The 26,553-nt window shown below is 38.3% G+C and overlaps 1 protein-coding gene across 1 annotated transcript in view; it reads right to left on the bottom strand.

Annotated features, from left to right (window-relative positions):
* LOC150098938 (uncharacterized) overlaps nt 1-26,553 on the bottom strand; it is a 205,455-nt gene that overhangs the window by 60,034 nt on the left and 118,868 nt on the right. Inside the window, exon 10 of the mRNA XM_090405465.1 lies at nt 3,251-3,328. Within this exon, the coding sequence (XP_090261591.1) occupies nt 3,251-3,328 (78 nt within the window). The remainder of the gene's footprint in view (nt 1-3,250; nt 3,329-26,553) is intronic.

Here is a 26,553-nt window from a genome sequence, read left to right as displayed (position 1 = left end):
TAGATCTCGATACCTTGCAGTCGTGTCCTAAGATCTAATCTCAACTGTATAATTATCTAAACTCCTTCCTGCTATTTGGTTCTATTTTCACAAGTAGTAGTTTGATACCTCGAATTCAGGCAAGACTCAGGTTCAAGTAACAGAACATGTTTATTAATGCTAAAAGACAGGTATTAATTCTTGTGTTAAGTGTTATCAAAACTCTGAATTGCTAGCTAAGTGAATGTCTTATGCTAAGCTATACAAACTGTTCAATACTAATCTAACCTTCTTACATAAACTGACATGCAAAATCATGTAATACAAATGGATAATTAAACAATGTCACACTCAAGTCGAGTTCCTTCATTCAAATTTATTTTAAATAGATATTTCACAACTCATTTCTCTCAATTAAATTTACTCAATTAACAGAGGGTTTCACTACTTCAATCATATACAAGTTAGAGATTTATCCTATACCATTCTTTGTCTAATAGAATTGGCTGTATTAATTACTCTATCCTGTCAAAGTTCTCTAAAATGTCCTCAGTCTTGCTTTATCAAGACACAAATTCTACCTTCAAACAATCTCAAGATATAAAACAAAAGAATCTTTACTTTACCAAGCCCCTCCGAAGGTCTATTAGCTGCCACGTGTTGCTCGGTTCATCCTTCGTCTTGGCTGGTTCTGGGTCAGGTCTCGTGACTGAGTTGTTCTGTTCTTTGCTACTGGACACAAATCTGGAAATCGCTGGAACTACGAGCCTTCTCTGCTTGCTTGGGTGGTCATTCAGTGTTTGGCACCATTCTGCATGAGCTGTTGATTCTCGTATAGGTCTCCACAGAATACCTCTCAGTGCAAGTCATGAATATGGCCGGCTGTCTGTCGACATAGTACCCTGGCTTGTCCTATCTCCAATCACTCGTCAAGAGTCCTCAATCTCCAAAATCCCAGAAGAAACAGAAAAAAGCCTAGAGCTTGGCACGTATTGCTTTAAATATTCTTTCTCAGCACCCTCTTTTTCTGTATTGTTTTTTTTTTTTTTTTGCATGATCCATAACTTACATTGCCCTTAGGTTGATCCCTTGCTTTCCCTCCTTGCCATTAGGTGTTGTTTTTGAGGAAAGGTGCTTACGTCAGCCTTCCCCGTAAGCTGCAGCCTTCGGCATTACGACAGGCACTTGCGGCTTAGATGTGACCGTTGATCCTATTAGTCATTTCTTACCTGGTGACTTAAGATTTTTTTGATAGCTTAATAATACATAAATTAAGCCATTATTCCTTTACATGAATTGCTAATTCTGACACAATTATTGATTTTAGCTTTTCGTGTGACAATAAATAATTCCAATACATTTACTGATATACACTTTCACATACAACAACTTAGGTGTTTCTCACCTTCCGCTGGTAAGCAGGTATTATGCAAATTTCTTTGTTATTTTGTAAAGCGTACATGTTAGATCCTGAATGAATAACTTGTCAAGAAGTTCTCCATTCAATATCTAACAGCACACCACAGGCCTTTGGCATATATGCCTACTGGTCATAGATGTCTTGCCACAGTTTGTTGAGATATCTGTGCACCTGTGATTAAATGGAGCCGACTTGCAAGGTGATGTGCCATGGCGTGTGTGTTCATTATGTTTTGATGTTATAACCAAATATCTGTCTTCATGCTCCATGGTAGAGTGAGAGCAATCTCTTATCAAACATCTGGACACATTCCATTAGTTTGAAACACTGTCCAGAGACTAGATACAATGCTACGTGAGATTCCAAACTCTCTGGAAATGTCAGTAATTCTACAATCTTCAAGCTTTCCAATAATTCTTCCCTGTGTGAAATCATCTAGATGATGTCTTTGAGACATTATGAGACATCTAAGTTTGCAACTTTATTCTTTGATGAAAAGAGCTTCCTTCACACACAATTTGCTCAGCACAGACTTTTGCCTTTTATCCTGTTGAATGCTACCATGTGATCCCTTTTGCATGCGATTTGGAAATTTGAATATGTACCTGCTTTATAGTCGAAATAGTCAGTTTTACAAATTGCCACAAGCTGATTCATCTGAATTTGCACTTGTAATCTTCAGAAATAGCATTCATCCTTAGGTTTTGGACACCAGTGTAAAATCTTTAGCATCTCTACTACTTCACTTATGAAATCCTCAGTGAATGTTGAACATGAACTGTAAATTTCAGATTGAAATATTTGTATATTATACATTATTAATAAACCTTTTTGTACTTACATTTCTAAGTGTGTTGAATGTCATTCTTTACATGAAAGTATCTCAGAATATACTGTCAATATGTTGCTGGGATCCTCGAAGAAGATCCCAACAACATACTCTGACATTAAAAGTGGCATTCTAACTGTTGCTTTTAACCCAGTTTCTGGTTTATGGTATGACTTTGTTCCAACCATGTGGTCTGGGAAGTGTTTGCATTAAGTTTCAATTCAAACCACTAGGCTGGAACTGCTAAATTTCATTCATGTCATTCAACTAGATGATGTCCAATTTTGAAAATTTAAATTTCATAATTTTTATTTCTATCATATACATATTGGATTCATATATAAAAATGTATTTAATAATTAAAAAATGAAATATTATTATAACTTCTGACAAATTGCCTTTGCATGAACAGGGGGGGTATGTACCAGTGTTTCTAAAATTTTCAAAGGGTACATGGGTACTGAAAGTTTGGAAAATACTGCATTAATGTGTATAAAATCATATATATATATTTCTTAACCTTAGGGCCCCTAATGCACTCAGATATATTTATAATTCACGACATCATAGCAGTATTTTGTTCCAAATGTCAGTATGCATTCGTAGGTATAAAATGATAGCTACTCTGAATTAATTTTTTTTTAGTCATATACAAATGATGCTATAAGGATACCATAAATTTCGCTAAATTATATACTGTCCAAAACAATTGGGGGATATTCTTGTTGCTATTCCTGTTAAAATTATTTCACTCTAAAATGTATAATAGATATCAATTATTTAAACAATATCTCATCAATTACACCCTATCCATAAGTAAGAAATATTTATTCATGTATAAAGTACCCAATAGTTATAATTATTTGCAGAAATTTATAATTATCCAACAGAATTAGATTTATTTTTTACTGTGATATTCGTTAATTTAATAACAGACATGATTAGATACAATGAATCTCTCTCTCTCACTCATTCTAGAATTTCTGAATTAAATAGTGTTGATAAAAGAAGAAATAACTTACACTAAAAGACTCAGTAGTAGTTACTCTTATAGGCACACGATATTCTTCATCTTCATCAGCATCTGAATGCCAACTTTCCTATAAGAAATAATTGTGAAGCATTAGAAGTTATTATTATCCTAAGACCCCATGGAGTCAAAAACTCATCTGGTCCTTTTTGTCATACATACAGCTCATTATACCATACCTTAAACACATTCAAATTCTCTGCAGACACCACATTCCAATCATTCATAACTCTCAATGCAAAAAAAACTTGCTTCTCACTCCCTTGCTCACACCCTCCTTATAGAGTTTCCAGGGATGACCTCTTCTTGTTCCCCAATCTCTCAGCACTTTATGAAAAACCTCTTCAACATTAATCCTATAACTAACAACCCTCTCACTAATTTGTATGTCTCTATCATATTACCCTCTTTCTCCTATCCACTAGACTCTACAAATTGCATCGTCTCAACCTTGCTTCATATTTAACATTCCAGAAATCAGAAACTATTTTGATCAATTGCTTATGGGCTGTTTTGAACATCTCTTTATCCTTTTGAAAACCAGTTGACCAAAGCTGTGCACAATAGTCCATATGTGGCCTAATCAGAGTCTTATACAATGTAACGAGAATCTCATTACTTCTACAAGTCAGTTTCCTTGAAATCATTGCCAGAATTCGTTGTGTTGTCCTTACAATTTTGACAATATATCCTCTAAATTTCAGATCCTTACCACTATCACTCCAAGAGCTCTTATTTCCTCCACTTCCAAACAAGAGGAAGATGTATTAAGATGGATGTTGCTATAGGCCTGGGAATGTGGAGGGTGGTGATGAAGAAATATAAACAATCTTGGATCAGTGAACGAAGAAAGGGTAATTATTATGGATGATTTTAATTATGGTGGTATACATTGGAATGAAGAGATAGCATTTGGGAATAAGGAAAATGAATTTCTTCAGTTCTTGAGAGAACTATCTCAGGCAGCATATAAAGGAGGGTTCAGGATCTCATCATTTCATCAGTGAATGTAATTGTGAGAGGGGTTTAACACTTTCCTCCAGTTGGTGAAAGTGATCACCTGTATTGTGGCTACTCATATACAGATTTTTGTGAGGAAAGGATATATATGGAATTATAAGGCTAGTGATTATGACAAGCTTAAGAGATAGCTTGGAGCTATAACATTATTATTATTATTTGACCTCCATGGAGTCAGACTCATCATGAGAGATACACGCTATTGCACACAATGCTCATCCAACAGTGCTATAAACTGATTCAATGTGTCTTCATCCACTACACACTCAGGCAATGCATTTCACTCACTAACCACTCTCCATGCAAAAGAACCTACTCCACACTCCTCTGCTCACATCCTCCTTATGCAGTTTCCAGCGATGGCCTAGTTCTACCCCCCCCTCCCATTCTACGAAAAATCTCTTCCATGTTGACCCAATAACAATCCCTGACTAGCTTATGTCTCAATCATATCCCCCTGCTCTTCCTCCTATTCACGAGGCTCTGCAACTTGCATACTCTCAATCTGTCCTCGTACTCCACATTCCAAAGACCACTGACCAACTTTGTGAATCTTCCATTGGACCCTTTTCCAAAATATCCTCATCACCATGAAAACCTGGTGACCAAATTTGTGCACAATAATCCATATGAGGCCTGATCAAGGCCTTATACAATGACATCGTAACTGTTTTATTTCTGCACGTCAGGGTTCTGCATATCATTGCCATTATCCGATGTGACACGTCCACAATTTATGCAAGGCCATCCCTGAATTTCAGGTCGTTGTTCAGCATCACTCCTAGATCTCTCATCTCTTCTATTTCCTTTAAAGTTTCCCCACCAAGTGTATTTATTTTTTCTTTGCATCTCATCATTGCTTACCAAATCTCAAAACTGTATGCGTTGCAATATTGAACTGATAGTTCCACTTACCTGCCCATTCATGCAATCTATTCAAGTCCTCTTATAAGGCCATAACATCTGCTTGACTCTGAATTGCTTTACCCAGTTTTGCATCATCTGCAAACAGCTGCATATCACTAGTTAAATCCATCCCAATATCATTAACATACAAATTGAAAAACAATGGCCCCAAAATTGACCCCTGCAGTACACCACTAGTGACCTTTTTCTTTTGGGATATCATACCCCCATATACAACTTTCAGATACTTTTCTGACAGTCAGTCACTGATCCAACTCAAAAGACTGTTATCCAATTCCATCTATTTCAATTTATTTAACAGCTTGTCATGTGGCAATCTGTCAAAAGCCTTTGCAAAATCTAAGTACACCACTGTATATGCATCTCCCCTGTCCAAGGTATTTGTCAGTTTGTTACAGTACATAAGTAATTTAGTGAAGCATGATCTCCCCTTAACACACCTATGCTGATAACCACAGAGAATGCTACTGTAATCAGCCCATTTCTGTATCCTACTTCTCACTAATCTCTCCAGTAACTTCATCACAACTCCAGATATACAGACCAGCCTATAATTTGAAGCTACAGTCTTATCACCACCTTTATGCAGTCAAAATAATTTACCCTCCTTCCACTCCCGTGGATCCTGTGCTGTTGTAAGACTTTTATTAAACAGGCATGCCAATTGTACTGCCACTTCCCATGAACATTCACTTAATGTGTGGTGATAAGTTATTGAATCCTATCACGTTATTGACATCAAGTTTATTTATTTCCTCAAATACCTCCTGCTCACTCACAATTAAGCCATGTTCTATTATGTCCTCTATACTTATGTTGCTTATGATTCCACCCTGATCAGGATGAAACACCCTTATAAATTGATCACTGAATACGTGAACAATGTCATCTGTACCAGTCACCATTCTACCACTTTCATCCATTAACTTCATCGTACCATGCTCATTCTTCCTTCTACTTTGCACATATCTAAAAAAAAACTCATTCTCTAGGGTTTTTCTTTGCCTGATTTTCCAATTTCTGCCCAATTTTCCAATGTCATACTTTACTCTTGTTTTCCTAAATGAGTCACTCTCCTGGCTTATTCTTTATACTCTTCATGTGACTGATTATTACCATTATTCATGTTGTACTTCTTCCAAAGTACTTTCTTTTTTCTAGATTTCATGCTTAAGCTCCACATTCATCCATTTTACACCTACCTTAATCAGCATTTCAGCCTTCAGAATACATTCACACATTGATGCTATATATTTCTTTGTCAATTGCCATGCAGCATTTATTTCCTTACCGTTCAACTTCTCGTTCCACATGTTATAGCTCCAAGCTCTCTCCAAAGCTTGTTGTACTCACCAGCCTTATATATATATATATATATATATATATATATATATATATATATATATATATATATAGATGATACTTCATGATCACTTTCACCAACTGTGGAAAATCTCACAATTACATCCTCTGATAAAATGATCAGATCTAAAACTCTCAAACTTCACAGCATGTAAAGGAGAACTGAGTGTTCTCCTTTACATGCTGCCTGAAATAGTTAATTTTCAAGCACTTGAAAAATTCATTTTCCTTATTCCCAAAGGCTAACTCTTCATTCCAATCTGTACCACCATAATTAAAATCACCTATAATAATTACTCTTTTTTTTGCTCACTAATCCAAGTTGTTTATGCATTTCTTCATCACCCACCATCCACATTCCCAGTCCTAGAGCAACATCCAACTAAATGTGTTTTCCCTCCCAACCTCCACGTTACACCAGGCCGCTCCATAACCATTGCCACTATTTAACTCTTTCATGTCTACCTTGTGTGGACTTAATTACCTTGCTATCATCAGCAGCACTCCCTTCCCTCTTGCCCTTTCTATCTTCACAAAAAATATTGTATACTTCCATTTCTATTCTCATTACAATGTCATCTTCATTCAACCATATTTCACTTATTCCAATGATTTTGGGATAAACAAACACAATCACTGAAACTATTTCATCCCTCTTATTTCTGATAAGTCAGGGATTTGTAAACGAACACAACAGTTCATTTTTAGGTCTATAACCAGCCCTATCCACTTACCACATATATATCTGCTCAGTCTCAAATTCCCCACCCACATCGCAATATACTCCGAGAACTTCATACACACATTTGCTGCCACTTTCAACATCCTCTCTCCCTATGCCATGTCTCCCTGTCCATCCGAGGCCCCTCCCTTCCCTGTTCCTCTTGTATTCCCGTTCTCTCTCCTTCTCTCACTACTACTACTGTTTCTACTGCCAGGCACTTCTGTATCTTCAGTACCACTCTTCTGATTTTTCCCTTCATCTCTTTCTTCTGATCTCTTGCACACATCACACTGTACTTCCACAGACTGCATTTTCATCCAGCAACACTTTCTGCAGCACACCCATTCCAAAGCCATTCAAATGCAACCCATCATGCCTATATAATTTCATTCTTCACTCAAACACAAGCCATACATCCACAAATTGCACTCCCTTCTCCTCACACAGCTCCACTAGCATACCATATGATTTTGGCACTCCGTCGCAGCTCATCATCGTCATACCTTGGCAACACACTGACAACCTTTCCCACTATACTGTTATCTTTCACACTTCTCAATAGTCTCCTGATATTTGTCCTCACATTCTTCCTATGTCCACTTAGATCATTCTTCCCCACAATCGACTAACACTCTTGCTCGTTTCTTCTTCATGTCCAATACCTTAATTATCCTACTCATTCTCCCAACTGGATAGCAGACCTTATGGACTCTCTCAGTAATTAGTCCTCTAATTATGGAGTCTCCATATACTGCTATCCTTGAATCACTCATCACCTCTTTTACTCTTTTATTTCTTTCATTCTGTTCTCTTGCACACGTTCATTAGTTAGTTTCCACTACACAACATCACTTCACATATTCATCATTTCATTTTTAATAACTGTTTCATTAAATTTTGCATTCCTACAATTCCATTCTCTATCACTCCCACAATCTCACTACCTCTCATTCTGCCACACCTTACTTCTGTTTCCTCAGTCATACTTTCTTTCATTCCCTTATCAGTAACTTTTGCTTCATCTTTGCATTCTTTTGCTTCCTCAGTTTCTCTTCGGTTTTTTGTAACTTTCGTAACTTTTTCAATAACTTTCACTTCTACGTCCTTGCATTCTTTCAATCCCTCAGTGTCTTTAGCTTTCGTTCAATTTCCATTTCTTTCAGGTACACCATCTTCTATCTTTTCAGTCAGTTTCGCATTCTTCACATCATGGTCCAACAATATATTGCACTTCCGACAAATCCATACTTTCTCTTGTCTCTCATTCATTCTCTCTCTCTCTCCACAAACGTGGAATGAGGAATTGAGCAGTAAGGAAATAAATGCTGCTTGGGAACTGACAAAGAAATACATAACATGAATGTATTCTGAAGACCAAAAAGCTGAATAAGGTAGATGTAAAATGAATGAGTGTGGAGCTTAAGCATGAAATCTGGAAAAAGAAATATAATCGTATTCCCCTCTCTTCCTCCTTTTCACAAAGCTTTTCAAATGGCATCCCCTCAATCTGTGCTGATATCCCAAAGACTACTCAGTCTTTTTTGGACCCTTCCCAATATATCCTCATCACTGTGAAAACCAGGGGACCAAATCTGTGCACAATAATCTGTATGAAGCCCTGATCAAGGCCTTATACAATGGAAGCAGAACCCGTTTATTTCTACAAGTTAAAGTCCTCTGCATCATTGCCATAATCTGATGTGATGTCTTCACAAGTTGTGTAATGTGACCTCTGAACTTCACATCCTTGTTGACCACCATTCAAAGGTCTTTTATCTACTGAACATCCTCCAAAATTTCCCCATCAAGTGTATACTTTTGCATCTCATTGTTGCCTACCAAATTTCAGGACTTTCAACTTTGCAGCACTGGACAGTTCCTTACTGTTGCCCACTCATACAATATATTTAAGTTCGCCTGTAAGGAAACAATATCTGCTTGATTTTGCATCATCTGAAAACAGTTATATATCACCAGTTAAACTTATCCCAATATCATTAATATACAAATTAAATAAGAATGGTTCCCAAAACTGAACTCTGCATACACCACTAATGACTTTCCTCTTCTGGGATATTGCAGCCCCATACACAACTTACTGACATCTCTCCAGGTCAGTAATCTATCATCCAATCCCATCTACTTCAGTTAAGTGGCCAACTTGTGGAGTAGCAATCTATCAAAAGGCTTTGCAAAATCTTAAGTATACCACTGTATACACATCTCCCTTGTCCAATACATTTGTCACCTTATTACAGTAAATAAGCAAGTTTGTAAAACACTACCTCCCTTTAACACACCCATGCTGACAAGCACAAAGAATATCACTGTTATTAACCCACTTTTGTATCTCATATCTCACCAACCACTCTTATAATACCTTCACTATAACTTGTGATATACAGATCAGCATATAATTTGTTGTCTTAGCCTTATCACCACCTTTGTGAAGTGGAACAGTATAGTGGGTAAGTGGAGAAGGGAATTCCAAGTATAATGAGGAGGTTCTCTCTCTTAGGGATTAGTCCAAAAGGAATGCCTCCAAGATCTCACTTTCCAAAAGCTTTTAATTTTATCTCTTCTGCATTAGTAGAGTTAATCCACTGATCTTGCTAAATTTTTCCAAAATACCGAAAAAAGATATATATATATATATATATATATATATATGGAATCATTTTCCTTCAAAGTGCCCACTACATGATTGGCATATGCTAATACCTTATTTTCCTTTTTGTGGTTGAAGGAACTGTTATTCTTTGCACAGAATGCGTGTTGTCGACTTCCTGTAGGAAAGGTTCAAGAACCAATGCAAACAGCAGTGGACTGAGAGGGCAACCTTGCTTGACTCCTTTTCAAATTTTGATCAGGTCTGACAGGAACCCATTAACTAGGTGATGGATAGTTGAATTGGTATATGTTCCTTTGATAATAGCTATCAGCTTTTTACCTACACCAATTTGCTGGAGGATGTGGAACAGAAAGTGATGCTGAACATTAACAAATGCTTGAGTAAGGTCTACCGAACACTGCCATCCACTGATTTTTCGTATTAACTAAACATATTAGATTACGTAGCAGAAACAGATGCTTAGCGTGGAATTCCATTTTCATTCCCCATACAACTATGCACTTTTAATTATGTATCTCATTCCCACTTTGAGCTGGTTATTGATAATGTTGAAAAATATCTTATTATGAGTATTAGATATAAAACCTCTCTTTCATCTGTGGTTCCTATTTCACATCATTTGCCATCCACTTTATGCCAAACTATATTCTCTTTCAACTTACCATTTCTGCTAATAAATATTTCTTCACTAGTTACCATGCACTGCTTATATCTCTATTTCTCTCTTCCAATTCTTCCATCCACGAATTGCTTGAGCTGATTTCCAAGGTTATTATAATCATCTGCCATATAATTCCACATAAATGCCTTTCTCAAAGATACTTCTGCATGTCTTTTCATTCCCCAAATCAAGACTACATGGTCCCTATCTCTAACTTGGCACAGGCTTGACATCTCAGTTACAATCAGATCTATTGATGCTATAACATTGTTTCGCATTGTTAACGTTGTTGATGCTAAAACAATTTTTGTTTTAGCATCAATTAATTTGAGCCTCAGGACTGGGTCAGTCCCAAGGGGGTGGAAAGAGGGGAAAATAGTTCCACTGCACAAAGGTGGTTCCAAGGCTGCTGTTGAACATTACCAGCCAATCAGCATAACAGGAATCATTATCAAGGTCTTAGAGAAAATAGTCAAGAGGAAAATACAAGATTGGATAGAAGAAAATGGGATACTGTATCGGGGACAGCATGGTTTTGTGAAGGGTAGGTTATGCCTCAGTAACTTGCTCACGTATTATAACACAGTGACAGCTGAACTGGATAAGGGTAATGGGTTTACAGTGATTCTACTGGACCTTGCTAAGGCCTTTGACAGGATACCACATGGAATTCTAATCAGTAAATTGCAGCATATGGGAATTGACATAGGGTTGGTGAGATGGATAGAAGGGTGGTTGATGGAGAGATATCAGAGAGGGGTTTACTCAGGAGTAGAGTCCACAAGACGGCCTGTGACTAGTGGTGTGCCACAAGGATCTGTTCTTGGAACACTGCTGTTTAATTTGTTCATAAATGATATAGGAAAGGATCTGAGAGGAACAGTTCATTTGTTTGTGGATGATGCGAAGTTGGGTAGGGCAATAGTGAATGCAGATGACGTCAAAATTTTGCAGGATGATTTGGATAGATTGCAGGTCTGGGGTAGGGAGAATGGATGTCAATTTAATGTGGCAAAATGTAAGGTTATGCATTTTGGGGTGAAAAGATTGGAGGCAGTTTACTGCATTGGTGGAACCGTGCTCCAGGAAATTGATGAGGCACGAGATTTAGGAGTGTTGGTGGATAAGGAATTGAAATTTAGGGGACACATTGCAAAAGTGGTCAAATCAGCTCATCAAATCACTTGGTTGCTGAAGAATACGTTGACAAGCAGAGACAAGCAGGTTATTGTTCCTCTGTATCGAGCCTTGATAAGACCCCATCTAGACTACTGTGCTCAGATTTGGTCACCTAGGTTTCTTCTTGATGGGGAGGAGGTGGAGAGGATCCAGAGGCGAGTGACCAAGATGATAGCAGGTCTGTGGAATGAATCGTATGAGAACAGGTTGAGGATTTGTGGGTTGCAAAAATTGGTTGATAGGCAGAGGAGGGGAGATATGATTGAGCCATTCAAATTACTGAAGGGTTTCTATAAAATTAATTCAGAAGATATTTTTGAGAACAGGGCTGGTTGTGGGAGGACTAGGGGACATCCATGGAAACTGGGCAAAAGTGTGGTTAGTAAAGGTGTTAGAGCTTGGTTCTTTACTTTTAGAGTAGTGAATGAGTGGAATGCGCTCCCTGAGTCTGTGGTGGATGCTGTGACAGTGAATGAGTTTAAGGCAAGGTATGATAGATACTGTATGAATGTCGAATAGTTGGGATGAATATGATTTAGGGCCTCTCTCGATGAGTCTAATGACTCCCTGGAGTTGCCCGTAATAATAGTAATAAACATAATCCAAAACTCTTCACCTCATGTTGCTTCTAGTACATATTACCAAGACATCTGTCCCTCAAGAATTCCAGAAATTGAACTCTCTTACTAATAGATGATGTTTCCCCTTCCCAATTTATACTGTTGTTGTTAAAATCTTTCATAACAATCATTCTTTTTGCACTTGCCAAGCTCAACTGCCTAAACATCTCTTGCTCTTCACTCTCTGTGCTACCTGGCTTTAGCAACATCCCACTAAATATCCTATCCTGCCTACCTTCACACCACATCACATGCTCTAAAAACCAGTAGCTAGATTTCCCTCCAAATCTCCCACTCTGCATTTGTCTTTCCTACCAAAATATGCTGCATCCTGATATTTCTATTGCTGTCAGTATATCGTTTTTCATAGACCATATTTCACTGATTTCAGTAATCTTTAGGCAGGCTGAGGCTATCAAAGCCATCATCCGAGGCTACCAATTCATCTCCTTTATTCATGATGTCCCTGGCCTTTATATAAAGAAGCATTAGTATATTGCCAGTGTTTCTAAACCTATTATTATTACTCCCTCAGACTCCACTGGAGTTTGTATTACATCTTACATCCCCCCTTCTTCTAAGAGGTCATATCCTTGCTACCATCCACCCTGAGAACTAATTTTCCTGTACCAACATTCTTGCTTCCCAGCGAACAACATTCTCTCTGGATGTCTATGTCCTTTCTTATTCAAATGCAGTGAATCTCTCACAAACAGCATTTCTTCTATCTTGAAATGCACTCAAGGCATGCATAATCCAAACCTCTCATACTGCTATCATGCTCTTGTCTTCAGCTCTGCATTATTATATCTGAGCAACATGCTCACTATCTTCCTTCTCACAGTTTTCTACTCTACAGCCTCGAGCATAAACCTCGGATCTCTCACCATCTGATCCATGCTACAATAGTTCTGACAACAGTTTTTCAGAAAATTGTCAAATTCTGACAATAGTTATTGACAACAGACAATAGTTTCTTGCTAACTTTCCTATTATGGTCAAATTGGGTGATCTGCCAACATCCATCTTGAAGAACATAAGCATATATCTGCCACCAGAATTATGGTTACTCAGGTACAACTGACCACACCTTTTGGCACCTTACACAGAACCAAACTGGGGGAGGGGGTATTTGCTGTAACAATGATTTGTTGCAGCAAATACTAACCAAATTTTCCAAAACATTTGGAAATTTTTTGGAAAACAGTAATGCTTAGGTCTTCTGCCCACATGTGAAGGTCCTCAGTGCCCGTGGAACACATCCCAGTAGGATTTTACGTTTACAGTTGTTTGTGTGTAATGTTGCAGTTCTTATATTGTATTCCTTATTGTCTCCATTACTTCATGCATTGCAATGGGAAATACATGCATACATACATATTACGAACAAATGGAACTCAGTCTCTTGTCATGTGTGGCCTCAACAGTTTCTCCTGAGAATCTCAATACTCAGGCTTTATCCAGGCATAATACTGTCGGATAATTGATAGCAAGATTAAGTTAGCAGGACAGGAGGCCTTCTGATTCATTATCATCATTATTCAGGTCTCCATGAAGTCAAGAGACTCATCATGGGAGGTCCTTCATAGGAAACACAAAGTTTATTGTCAGTTTTTTCCCACATGGTTAGACTATAATAAATTTAGTTTAATCCTCTACCCGAGTGTAAGCAACTGAAGTATCTTCAGGACTGAGGCAACTCGTGGTAAAGGTGGACTAAGCTCTCATCACTTGTCTTAGTATCTCCCATAATGCAAAGTACATCTCCTTATGGACATGTATAACACTATGCATTAAGGGAAGAACTACCTGGGAACTACCCAGACTAGTTTCGACCTTTATTGAGGTCTCGTCAGTGGCAGCCAGACCCAGAGGTTGTGATACTAAGGTTGAAGTCATATATATAGTAATGGAGAAGTCATATTTACCTATACGAGTTGCCAAAAAATGTCTCACCTTATTATCAAATTACTCTGGATTAGAGAAAGATGTTGGAATTCCCTCCCCCCCACCTGGTTAGACTATAATGAATTTAGTTTAATCCTTTATCCAAGTGTAAGCAAACAAAGTTTGCAGCTGAAGTATCTTCAGGACAAGGTAAATATGACTTCTTCCACCTTAGTATCACCACCTATGGATCTGGCTCCCACTGACGAAGACTCAATAAAGGTTGAAACGGGTCTGGTTAGTGGCCCTTCCCTTAATGCATAGCATTATACATGTCTGCAAGGAGATGTGCTTTGCATTATGGGAGATACTAAGACAAGTGATGAGAGCTTAGTAGACCTTTACCATGAGTTGCCTCAATCCTAAAGATACTTCAGGTGCAAACTTTGTTTGCTTACGCTTGGATAAAGCATTAAACTAAATTTATTATAGTCTAACCAAGTGTGTGTGTGGGGGGGGGACTTCCAACATCTTTCTCTAATCCAGAGTAATTTAATAACAAGGTGAGACAACTGTTGGCAACTCATATAGGTGAATATGACTTCTCCATTACTTTGCCCCTTAGTATCACCACCTCTGTGTCTGGCTCCCGCTGACAAGACCTCAATAAAGGTTGAAACCGGTCTGGGTAGTGGCCCTTCCCTTATGCATAGCATTATACATGTCTACAAGGAGATGTGTTTTGCATTATGGAAGATACTAAGACAGGTGATGATTAAACTAAAGGATTTAACAAAGGATTAAACTAAATTTATAACACAAAGTTTATCATACAATAAATACAAAATGTTATATTCAGGCAATGACATTCAAGGAAAAGAAGGCGTAGCCATAGTATTCAACACAAAATACGAGGCTAATCTTCTTGAATGGCAGTCAGTCTCAAGTAGAGTAATGTAGGCAAATATGAGAATGGGGAACTGGACAATGAGACTTATTTGTGCCTATGGTCCCACAGAAGGTTCTACTAAGGTAGAAGTGGAGGAATATTTTGAGGCTTTAGAAAAAGCAACTGACACAATGAAAAAGGAAAAGTTGATCCTTGTTGGCAATATAAATAGCAGATTAGGAAATGATTGTGAGACATACAAAAATATTTTGGGAAAATTTGGAGAAAAGAGCAAAGCTAATAATAATGGCAAATATCTGTTGGATTTCTGCTCAGGACATGGACTGGTTATTACTAACACCATGTTCCAACATAAAAATGTGCACAAATTCACATGGAGAGAAGAGGCTAGGAATAAGAAAAGTCTCATTGACTATGTTATTGTTGACAGTGATGTTTTCTCCCTGGTGCAGGACACCAGAGTGTACAGAGGATTTGAAATTGGAAGTGATCACTATTTAGTCTTGAGCAGGATAAAATTGAATTTCATATTGAAAAGAATAACATGTAAGAAAGTTTTAAAGCGAATAAAAGTTGAGAAGCTCACAGATGTGAACTGTAGACTAAAATACAGAAAGATTATTGAAAAGAAAATGAAAGAGTTTGAGAACAGGAATCAAACTTTGGAGATTCAGTGGCAAACTCTGAAGAAAACATTGATTCTGCCAGAGAGGCATGTGGTGAGGTTGTGTGCAAGGATAAAAAAATCAGAACTCCCTGGTGGACACAGGAAGTTAAAGAGGCAGTGAAGAAAAAGAGGAAAGCATATCAAAAGTTCCTGGCAAATAAGTCAGCTTTTACTCTTACAGAATACAGAGACAAATGTAAGAAAGCTAAACAGTGTGTAAAACTAGCTAAACAAAAATCATGGGAGGACTTTGGCAAGAATATAGAAAATAAATATCAAGAAGGTGGCAAAATATTCTGGAGGTTGTTGAAGAAGCTTAGGAATGGAGGAAAGAGTGCTGTAAAAGGAGTTAGAGATGATAAAGGTGACATGAAAACAGGAGAAAAAGATATCCTTGAAGTATGGAGTAATTATTTCGAAAAATTGCTAAATGAAACAAGCAGTGATAGCACAGTGGTAAAAAAAAACACTCAACAGGCATACAGTCAGGAATATATATTTATACCTGAAGTATAAAAAGCCATCAAAGGCTTAAAATGTGGAAAGGCAGCAAGAGTAGATGATATTCGACCAGAAATGCTGAAGTATGGTGGTATAAAAGTCTTACAGTGACTGCACTGCATAGTTCAGAAGGCCTGGACAGAGGGACAAATTCCCGATGATTGGAGTAGAGCTCTCATAGCACCCATATATAAAAAGGGAAATAAAATTGAATGTGAGAATTACAGAGGTATTTCCCTACTGAGTGTTCCTGGTAAGATTTATGCAAGTATACTTGAGAAACGGTTGAGAAGAATTGTGGAAGAAAAGCTTGGTGAAGAACAAGCTGGATTCAGGCCAAATAGGCTGTCAGGATCAGATCTTCACATTACGACAAATAGTTGAGAAAACATGGGAATATAACAAAGATCTGTATTTAAGTTTTGTTGATTTGGAAAAGGCATATGACAAGGTGCCAAGAGAGAAGCTATTCAATACGCTGCAGTTATATGGTGTCAATGGGGGCATTATATCAAGCAATACTTAGTCTTTATTTGAGTTGTAAGTCAGCAGTTAGAATTGAAGGAAGTACAGGAAGATGGTTTAATGTTAAATCTGGTGTGAGACAAGGATGTATATTATCCCCTCTGTTATTCATTATCTATATGGATCACATTATGAAGGAATGTGGTATTAAACCTGATATCAAAATTGGAGATGTTAATGTCAGCTCTTGGCTTTATGCGGATGATGTTATACTTCTAAATAAATCCACTACAAGTTTGCAAGATTGTCTGACTAAATTGAATAGCTGTTGTAATAGATATTATATGAAGGTCAGCAATAAAAAGACAAAGACAATGAAAATAGGCAGAATCATTGAAAATGTCAACTGTGTTGTGAATGGAGAACCTGTGTAACAAGTAAAACATTTCAGCTACTTAGGCACGATTTTTACTGATGATGGTAAATTAAATATAGAAATAGACAACAGAATCAGCAAAGCTGGTATGGTGGGAAGTCAATTGAATAAATTCATATGGAATAAGAAAGAAATTAGTCGGAACACTAAATTAGCTGTATACAAGACAGTGTTCAAACCAGTTTTAACTTATGGATCTGAGAACTGGGTAAGAAGTAAAACACTTGACCAATGACTAGAGACCGCAGATATGAGATTCCTGAGAAAGATTAGAGGCGTGAACAGATGGCATCAATGGCAATATCATATTAAAAACGAGGATATTAGGAAAGAACTTGACATTGTCAGCATCCAGGAATGCATTAGCAGAGCTAATCTCAGGTGGTATGGTCACTTAAATAGAATGGGAGAGGAAAGATTAGCAAAACAAGTGTTCTCTGCCAGGTTGGCAGGTAAACGACCCAGAGGAAGACCAAGATATCGGTGGATTGATACGGTACAAAGTGCCTTAGAAGATAAAAATATAAGATCTGATAATGTTGGAGTCTTGACAAGTAACAGAGTGATTTGGATGACAATTGTAGATAGGAAGTTAGTAATGATGTAATTTTTTCATGTAGTACTGTCATATCCTGTACACCCCTTGAGGGTACATGGCAGGAATTGGAAGATGATGATGATGAAGTTTATCATACCACTCCTTGAACTCATTGACGATTTTTGCTCTCTCCACTCTATCACACGATGCATTTCATGGTTTAACCATCCTCCATGCAAAGAAACCACTACTCATCCTCTTGCTTACAGCTTCCTTTTATAACTTCCAGGTATGGCCCCTTGTCATCGCTATTTCCCACTGTTCCATCAAGTGAAAAAACTCCCCATTGTCTATCCTGTAATAGCCTCTCAACAGTTCAAAAGTTTCGATCATATCACCTCTCCTTCTATTCACCAAACTCTGCAGTCCACATTCCCTCAGCCAACCCTCATAATTAACATTTGTACAGTCCTGAAGCCACCTTTGTTATCCACCTCTGTATCCATTCCACAGTTAATTTATCCCCTTCAAATCCTGGGGACCAAATTTCAGAACAATAGTCTAAGTGTGGTCTAATCAGGGTCTTATACAACGAAATGATAACTCTTATCTCTGCAGGTCAGCATCCTTTTCAGTATTGCTGCAATCCTCTGGGTTACCTTCACCATCTTTGCAATATGCTCCCTGAATTTCAGTTACCTATTAATCACCACACTCAGATCTCTTGTTTCCCCCTATTTCCTCCAGTACAGCTCCTCCAATTGAGTATGCAGCCTCTCATCGATGTATCCCAAACTTCAAGACTATTTTTTGCTGCATTAAACTGACATCCCTCTTCATTTGCCCATCTGTCTACTTTATTCAAATCCTCTTGCAGAGCTTCCACATCTACACTATTACTAATTACCCTTCCCAGCTTCACATCATCTGCAAACAACTGACTATCCCCTTACAATCCATTGACAATGTCATTAATATAAAGGTTAAACAATACAGGTGCCAGCACTAAGCCCTGTGGGATCCTACTTGTAATCTTCTGCCTTCTTGATATTGTCCCACCATTGGCTGTCTGATAGGTATCAGAGAGTTAATCCTAAATCCAGGTGACTAACCTGAAATCTAGCTGCAACTTAAATATCAGCTTATCATGTGGCACTCTGTCAAATGCCTTTGCAAAATCCAAAAAAATCTCAGTATATGCCTTTCCCTCATCAACTGCTCTTATCACTTTATTATAAAAGGTAATCATATTACTAAAGCAAGAGTGCCCCTTAACAAATCCATGTTGATTATCACAGATAACATTGCCCTCATCTGCCCAACACTCTATATGGTCCCCCACTAATTTTTCCAAGACCTTAACAACTACTAATGAAACACAAACTGGCCTATAATTAGACACTTCCAGTCTGCTACTGCACTTATGTAATGGCACATCTTACCTTCTATCCATTCCTTGGGTACCCTTCCTGTAGCTAGATTTTCATTGAAAAACCAGGTGCTAAAGAATTGACAGTTCAATGGAGCTGTCAGTTCTTTAGCACATTCTCTCAAAATCCATGGTGAAATACCATCTAGTCCCACAGCTTTACTGACATCCAGAGAACTCGGTATTTGGAACACACTCTCCTCTTGCACCTCTAAAACCTCGAACCTGCCCTATCCCTCTAGTATAAAAACCTACCTCTCCAGGATGAAATACTCCAATAAAGTGTTCATTGAAGAATTCCACTATGTCCTCTGCATCAGTCATTCTATTCCCATTTTTATCCCACAATATCATTCTTCCACAACTCCTTCATTTCTCCTCCTACTGGTACAATTGCTAAAAAATTCCCTAGGATTATCTTTGGATCTTAGTGTCAGTCTCTTCTCATATTCCAGTAAACAGCAATCTTTTGCCTTCCTCGCCATACTAGTCACTCTCCTGGCCTGAGTCTTATGTTCTTTATGCATCTGCTCTCCACCTCTCTAATTATATCTCTTCCATAATCTCTCTTTCTCCTGCAGTTCCTGTTTGATATTGTTTGTCATCCACTTTACACCAAATTGTGTCTGTTTCTTCACTCGTGGAATACAGGTTAGTATTGCTGCTAACAAATATTCCTTCATCCTTTATTTTAAGCTTACACAGTGATCTGAATGAATTTTTTAAAATTATGGAGACAACTACCGTGTCTGAATAAAAACTTTAATTTAATATAACTAAAATCTACATTCGACGTTTCGACCTTTATGTCAAGGTCATCTTCTGGAGTATACAACTATACACAGAAAACAAGCTAATGCTTCAATCAAACCGGTTTGTTACAGACACTGACCAACCGCTGCAACAATTGTTGGCCTGACCTCTGGTGAAAAAAAAAAAAAAAAAAGTTATACAACAACGCTAGAGTCCTATTATTAGTGTTATTTGTTGGTTGTAGAAATACGTTGGGCACAACAACAAGTATCTATCTATATATATATATATATATATATTAACATCATGTACATTCCAGCCAGTTGGTATGGAATGGTTTCTAATACTAGCTGAAGATTGGCTAGAGTCCTAACTTATGCTGGATCTTATATATTAAGTAGGCTGAATGTGTGCCATCCCGATCCTTGGAATTCTCAGGTCATCTTTGTTGTTGATATTTGGGTGGTTTATCAGGATTTTGCAGGCTTCTTTAAATTTCCTTTTGTACCAGGTTTTTGTGCGGTGTAAAGAGCGGGTGCTTTTCCAGTTGATTTGGTGTAAGGTGCTGAGTGCGTGGTCTGAGAGGCCTGCTTCACCATAATGGTTATATTTAATGTGTCTAATGTGTTCTTTCTTGCGTATAGGGATTGTCCATCCTGTTTCACCATTTCACCTTGTTTCACATTCTACAAGTACTTGAAAGAATTACTGACAATTCGGCCAAATATACCCTGGAAAAGAATAAAGAAAAACTCAAGACCAAATTCCACGGTTTGAAACAACGGTAAAATATGGCGGCCAATCAGAAGATTTCCTCCCTGATAAACACCAACAATGAACAACAAACAAGGGAGACAAGGAGCAACCAACCACCAGCAAGCAGGAACCATGTGATCAACCTATCAAGCCACACCCTGAACAATGGTGAACTTACGCTACTGAATAAAGGACTTAACTATGCAATAGCACCTAAAAAGGTAAACAAAATTGGATTTTATCTACCACATTGAAAGAGGCATCAGGTCCCTACCTAACAATATAGCAGATAAAATACGACTGGAAACTAGTAATGTCCTGAACACTAAGAAAACCATACAGAACAATCTCACAAAAACAGAATTGGCAGCAATTAAGTCATTAAAAGCCAAAACATAATAACGAAAGCGGATAAAGGCAATGCCACTGTTGTCCTTGACAGGTCAACCTACGTACTTCAAATGAATCAACTAGTAGCCAATAACAACACATATAAAATGGTAAATTATAATAACCCAACAAAAAGGATATGGTAGGTCATTCCCCTTCCTACATAAAAAAACACACAACACTTTATAAAAAAAAATTAAAAACATAACATTCGACAAAGACTACTTATGAGTCAGTTTCGACGTTTCTGCCCTTTTCACTAATGTCCCCATCAATGACACAATTCTCCTACTACAGAATAAATTTCCACCTGACATTACGGCCCTCTTTGCCCACGTACTACAGTCCAGTTACTTCGTGTGGCAAAACAAATTTTACCTACAAAAAGAAAATACAGCCATGGTCTCACTACTATACCCCCCCAAATCACTAACTTCTACATGGAAACCTTTGAGCAAAGGGCTCTCGATTCCGGCATGCTAAGACCGACAGTCTGGCTTAGATATGTTGACGATGTGTCGCGATCTGGTCGCACGGGCAACAAATGCTAAACGCATTCCTTAGCCACCTGAACAAACAACACGAACACATACAATGTACCATCAAAATTCGCTCCTGTCCTAGACACACTAGTCACATGTCTTCCTTCAGGCAGTCTATCCTTCACAGTCTACCGAAAACTGACACACACTGGCCAATACATACATACCACCACCCATCACAAAAATATGGAGTCATTAACACCCTTAAAAACAGAGCTACAACAATTTGCTCTAACCAGCAAGCCCTGAAACAAGAACTAAAAATCATCAGCAACACATTCATAAATAATGGCTACAACAAAAATACTATTAATAAAATACTCCATAAAACAACAACAAAAACGAATCTAGATTACAGTAAAATCATAGCCATCCCATACATTAAAGGGTTATTGGAAAAAATCAACAGAATCCTACAACATTATAACCTCAATGCCACCTTTAAACCACTCACTAAACTTAAAACCATATTCAACTCTCCTCTAAGGATCCTCTCCTCCCATTAGCACATCCTGGAGTCTATTGCATCCGCTGCACCTGTAACTTACCGTACATTAGTGAAACAGGACAGACAATCCCTATACCCAAGAAAGAACACATTAGACACATTAAATATAACCATTATGGTGAAGCAGGCCTCTCAGACCACGCACTCAACACCTTACACCAAATCAACTGGAAAAGCACCTGCTCTTTACACCGCACAAAAACCTGGTACGCCTGCGAAATCCTGATAAACCACCCAAATATCAACAACAAAGATGGCATGAAAATTCCAAGGATCTGGATGGCACACATTCAGCCTACCTAATATATAAGATCCAGCATAAGTCAGAACTCTAGCCAATCTTCAGCTAATATTAGAAACCATTCCATACCAACTGGCTGGAATGTACATGATGTTAATATATGTATATAGATAGATACTTGTTGTTGTGCCCCATGTATTTCTACAACCAACCGATAACACTAATAATAGGACTCTAGCGTTGATGTATAACTTTTTTTTTTTTTTTTTTTTTACCAGAGGTCAGGCCAACAATTGTTGTACCGGTTGGTCAGTGTCTGTAACAAACCAGTTTGATTGAAGTGTAGCTTGTTTTCTGTGTATAGTTGTATGCTCCAGAAAATGACCTTGACATAAAGGTCGAAACGTCGAATGTAGATTTTAGTTATATTAAACTAAAGTTTTTATTCAGACACGATAGTTGTCTCCATAATTTTCAAAAATGCAAATATTCCTTCACAATTTCCCAAGCACTAATGATATCCTAGCATTCCAATTCTGCTGTACATGGAACTGCCCCAAGTTGATATTTAAGACTATTATAATCACATACCTTATAATTCCACATGTTCCCTTCTTTGAGACTGACTCCTGCATGTCTATTCATCTTCCAAGTCCAAACCACATGGTCTCTCTCCAACTGGGAGGAGAGATGTCATCTCACTTATTATTAACTCTTCTGATGCTATGACTAAATCCTTTATTCTGGATACTTCTGGCATTGGTATAAAGAATAAAAACATCACTGCTTCTATACCTATCATTATCCCCTCCAAACCCCACTGGACTTAGTATTACCAGATGTCGTCCCCTTCCCACAAGAGGCCACCCTTGCAACCATCAACCCTGGGAATTCTAGTTTCCCTGCATTGACACACCGACTCATTCCGAAAACAGCATTCTCTCCAGATGACTATGTCCTTCCTCATTCAAATGCAAGTGGTCTCTCACATACAGTTCCTTTCTGTCCTCAAATGCCACCAAGCATACACGTTCCAATCCTCTCTTCTGACACATTTTGGCTATTATGCTATTCATTATTAATGCTGTTCTTCTACTCAGCTCATCACTATCATACCTGGGCAACACACACAATCTTTCCTCTGTGTTTTCTTTTGTACACCCTCAAGCAAGAATGTCAGATCTCTTGCCACCCGATTTACCTTGCCTCTCAAGTCATTCATGCCCACCATCACAATCATCTCATCCAACCTTAATTGCAAAACTCTCTATCATTCCTCAAGGCAAACACTTCTCTGGCATTCTCTCTTGCACACCATGGATCATCAAGTCTCCATACATCACAGCAGCTCTTACCACTTTGTTCCTTGGTTGCTCACCTGCATCCCCTCACTCTCTCTCTTTCCCTCCGCTCTAACTCTTTTACTCTGTGTTCCCCTATTTACTTGCTGTCCTGGCATCACTTTATCCCTGGTTCCAGCACTCCCTTGCATTCTTCTCATTCCATCTCTCTGAGTGTTTCCATTCTCTCCTCTTCTGTCATTCCCATAACTCTCTCTCATTCCTTCTGTTCTACTGCTTTTATTCTCTCCTCTTCTATCATTCCCATACCTCTCTCTCTCTCTCCCTCTCTCTCTCTCATTCCCTCTCTTCTACTGCTCCTTTTCTCTACTCTTCTATCATTCCTATACCTTTCGCTCATGCCTACTCTGATTTGCCTTGCATTCATCTCTTCCATTCACATAATCTCATCTTTCATACTTCTAATCTGATTCCCGAGACATTCCACCTCCTCTTTCAGCTCATCTCTCTCTCTCTCTCTCTCTGCAAGTTAGCCACTCTTACTCGCCATTCATCCTCCCAATCAAGACCGACTTCGAAAACTTATACTCTGATTACTATCAGTTGGTTCATGAACTGTATAGTGGCTGATCTATGGAACCATTTCACTGCTGTGTCCAGACATAGCCTTGAATGAAGGGTATCACCACATTGCATGATGAATGCCACAGAACTCTGTACTTGGATAAGCTGCTGTTTGTTTTGTGTATTTAAATATTAGAGATGATTTGAGGAGGGATATTCGGTTTTTGATGATGATGCTTAACTGCACTATAAATCCTAATCAGCTATATTTAACAATATATGAAAATTGAACCAAACAATGTAACAATAGCATGAGAATTGTAGGCGAAAGTTAATAGTTTCCATTTCAGTATTGCAAAGTGTAAGGCTATGTATTCTTGAGTGAAGATATAAGCTATGCATTATGTTGATAGGCTAGTATTGGAAAAATTGATGAGGCTAGGGAATTTGTAACCAGATAGTTGGAGTGCATAGGATATATTGCAAAAGCATAAAAATAGCATGAAGGTTCTGTTTTTAAGGTTGACAAATACATTGACAAGTAGAGATAAAGAAGTTATTGTTATTCTTTGTAAGGCTTTCATACGACTGATACTATTTGATACTATTGTTACTGTGCTCAACTTTGGTCTCCTGGAATTTGTGAGGATGAGAAAATGGTGAGGGATTCACAGGTAGGTGACCAAGGTGGTTTGACAGGTCTCCTGTGGAATGATTCATATACGTACAGATTGCAGGTTGGTTGGTTGCCAAATTTAGCTGCTGTACAGAAAAGAGGAAATATGATTGAAATACAGTTACTGAGAAATTTATTGGATGAATGTAAAATAAATGAATAAATGGAATAAGAATAAGTGAGAAAATAATAGTTGATAGTGTGGAAGGCATGAGTGACTGTGAAAGTTTAGGAGATGGTTTTGTTTGGAAGAGTGAATTTAGATTAAGAGTGACTGATCTGCAGAGGGAGATAGATGAGTTAAAAGAGGAGGTGGAATGTCTTGTGAATGAGAGCAGAAGTATGAAAGATAAGATTAGGAGAATGGAAGAGCTAAATGCAAGCCGAATCAGAGTAGGGGAGAGAGAGAATTTTGGGAGTGTTAGAAAAGGAGAGAAAGGAAACAGTAGAAGAGAGGGAAGGAATGAGAGGTATGGAGGTGCTAGAAGGAGAGAATGGAAACAGTAAGAAAGATGGAATGAGAGAGAGGTATGGGAATGCTAGAAGAGGAGAGAATGGAAACAGTTGGAGAGAGGGGAATGAGAGAGAGGTATGGGAATGCTAGAAGAGGAGAGAATGGAAACAGTTGGAGAGAGGGGAATGAGAGAGAGGTATGGGAATGCTAGAAGAGGAGAGAATGGAAACAGTTGGCGAGAGGGGAATGAGAGAGAGGTATGGGAATGCTAGAAGAGGAGAGAATGGAAACAGTAGGAAAGAGAGGTATGGGAATGCTAGAAGAGAGAATAGCAGTAGAGGAGAGGGAATGAGAGAGACCTATGGGAATGAAAGAAGCGGAGAGAATGGAAACAACAGGAGAGAGGGAATGGTAAGAGGTGTAATGTATGGCGACTCAATGATTCGTGGAATATAGAATGCGTGACGAATGTTTGCCAGGAGGAATAGAAAGGGTGGCTATGGCAATTAAGAGAGGTGAAAGGGTGGATGATATGATTGTGATGGTAGGAATAAATGACTTGAGTGGTAATGTAAGTCGGGCAGCAAGAAATATGAGATTTTTGCTTGAGGCTGTATGGAAGAAGACAGAAAGAGGAAAAATAGTGTGCATGTTGCCTAGGTATGATAATGATGAGCTGAGCAGAAGAGCGGTGATATTGAATGGCATAAGAGCAAGAATGTGTGACAAGAGAGGACTGGCATATGTGGATGCTTGGAGTGCATTTGAGGAAAGAGAAGAATTGTATGTGAGAGACCGCTTACATTTGAATGAGGAAGGACGTAGGCATCTGGAGCGATTGCTGTTCTGAACGAGTCAGTGTGTCCCAGGGAGGATGATAGCAGGGGTGGCCTCTTGTGGGAATAGATACTTGGGAGAAGGGAAACGACATCAGGTAACACTGAGCCCAGTGGAGTCTAGAAGGAATAATGCTGGGTATAGAAACAATGGCATTTATATGCTTTATACTAATGTCAGGCGTATCCGGAATAAGGGAGAGGAATTGGTGGTGCAGATAGCATCAGCCTAGCCAAACGTTATTGGGATCACTGAGACATGGTTGACAGAAGGGGATATAATAACAGGAATAGAAGTCGCTGGGTACAGCATTTT

This window comes from Typopeltis vanoorti, chromosome 15, assembly GCF_054136105.1.
Source record: "Typopeltis vanoorti isolate ZY-2024b chromosome 15, IOZ_Tvanoo_1.0, whole genome shotgun sequence".
NCBI classification, from domain to species: domain Eukaryota; kingdom Metazoa; phylum Arthropoda; class Arachnida; order Uropygi; family Thelyphonidae; genus Typopeltis; species Typopeltis vanoorti.
Note: the sequence above shows the minus strand (reverse complement) of the source record. Positions and strands in the feature narration are given on the sequence as shown.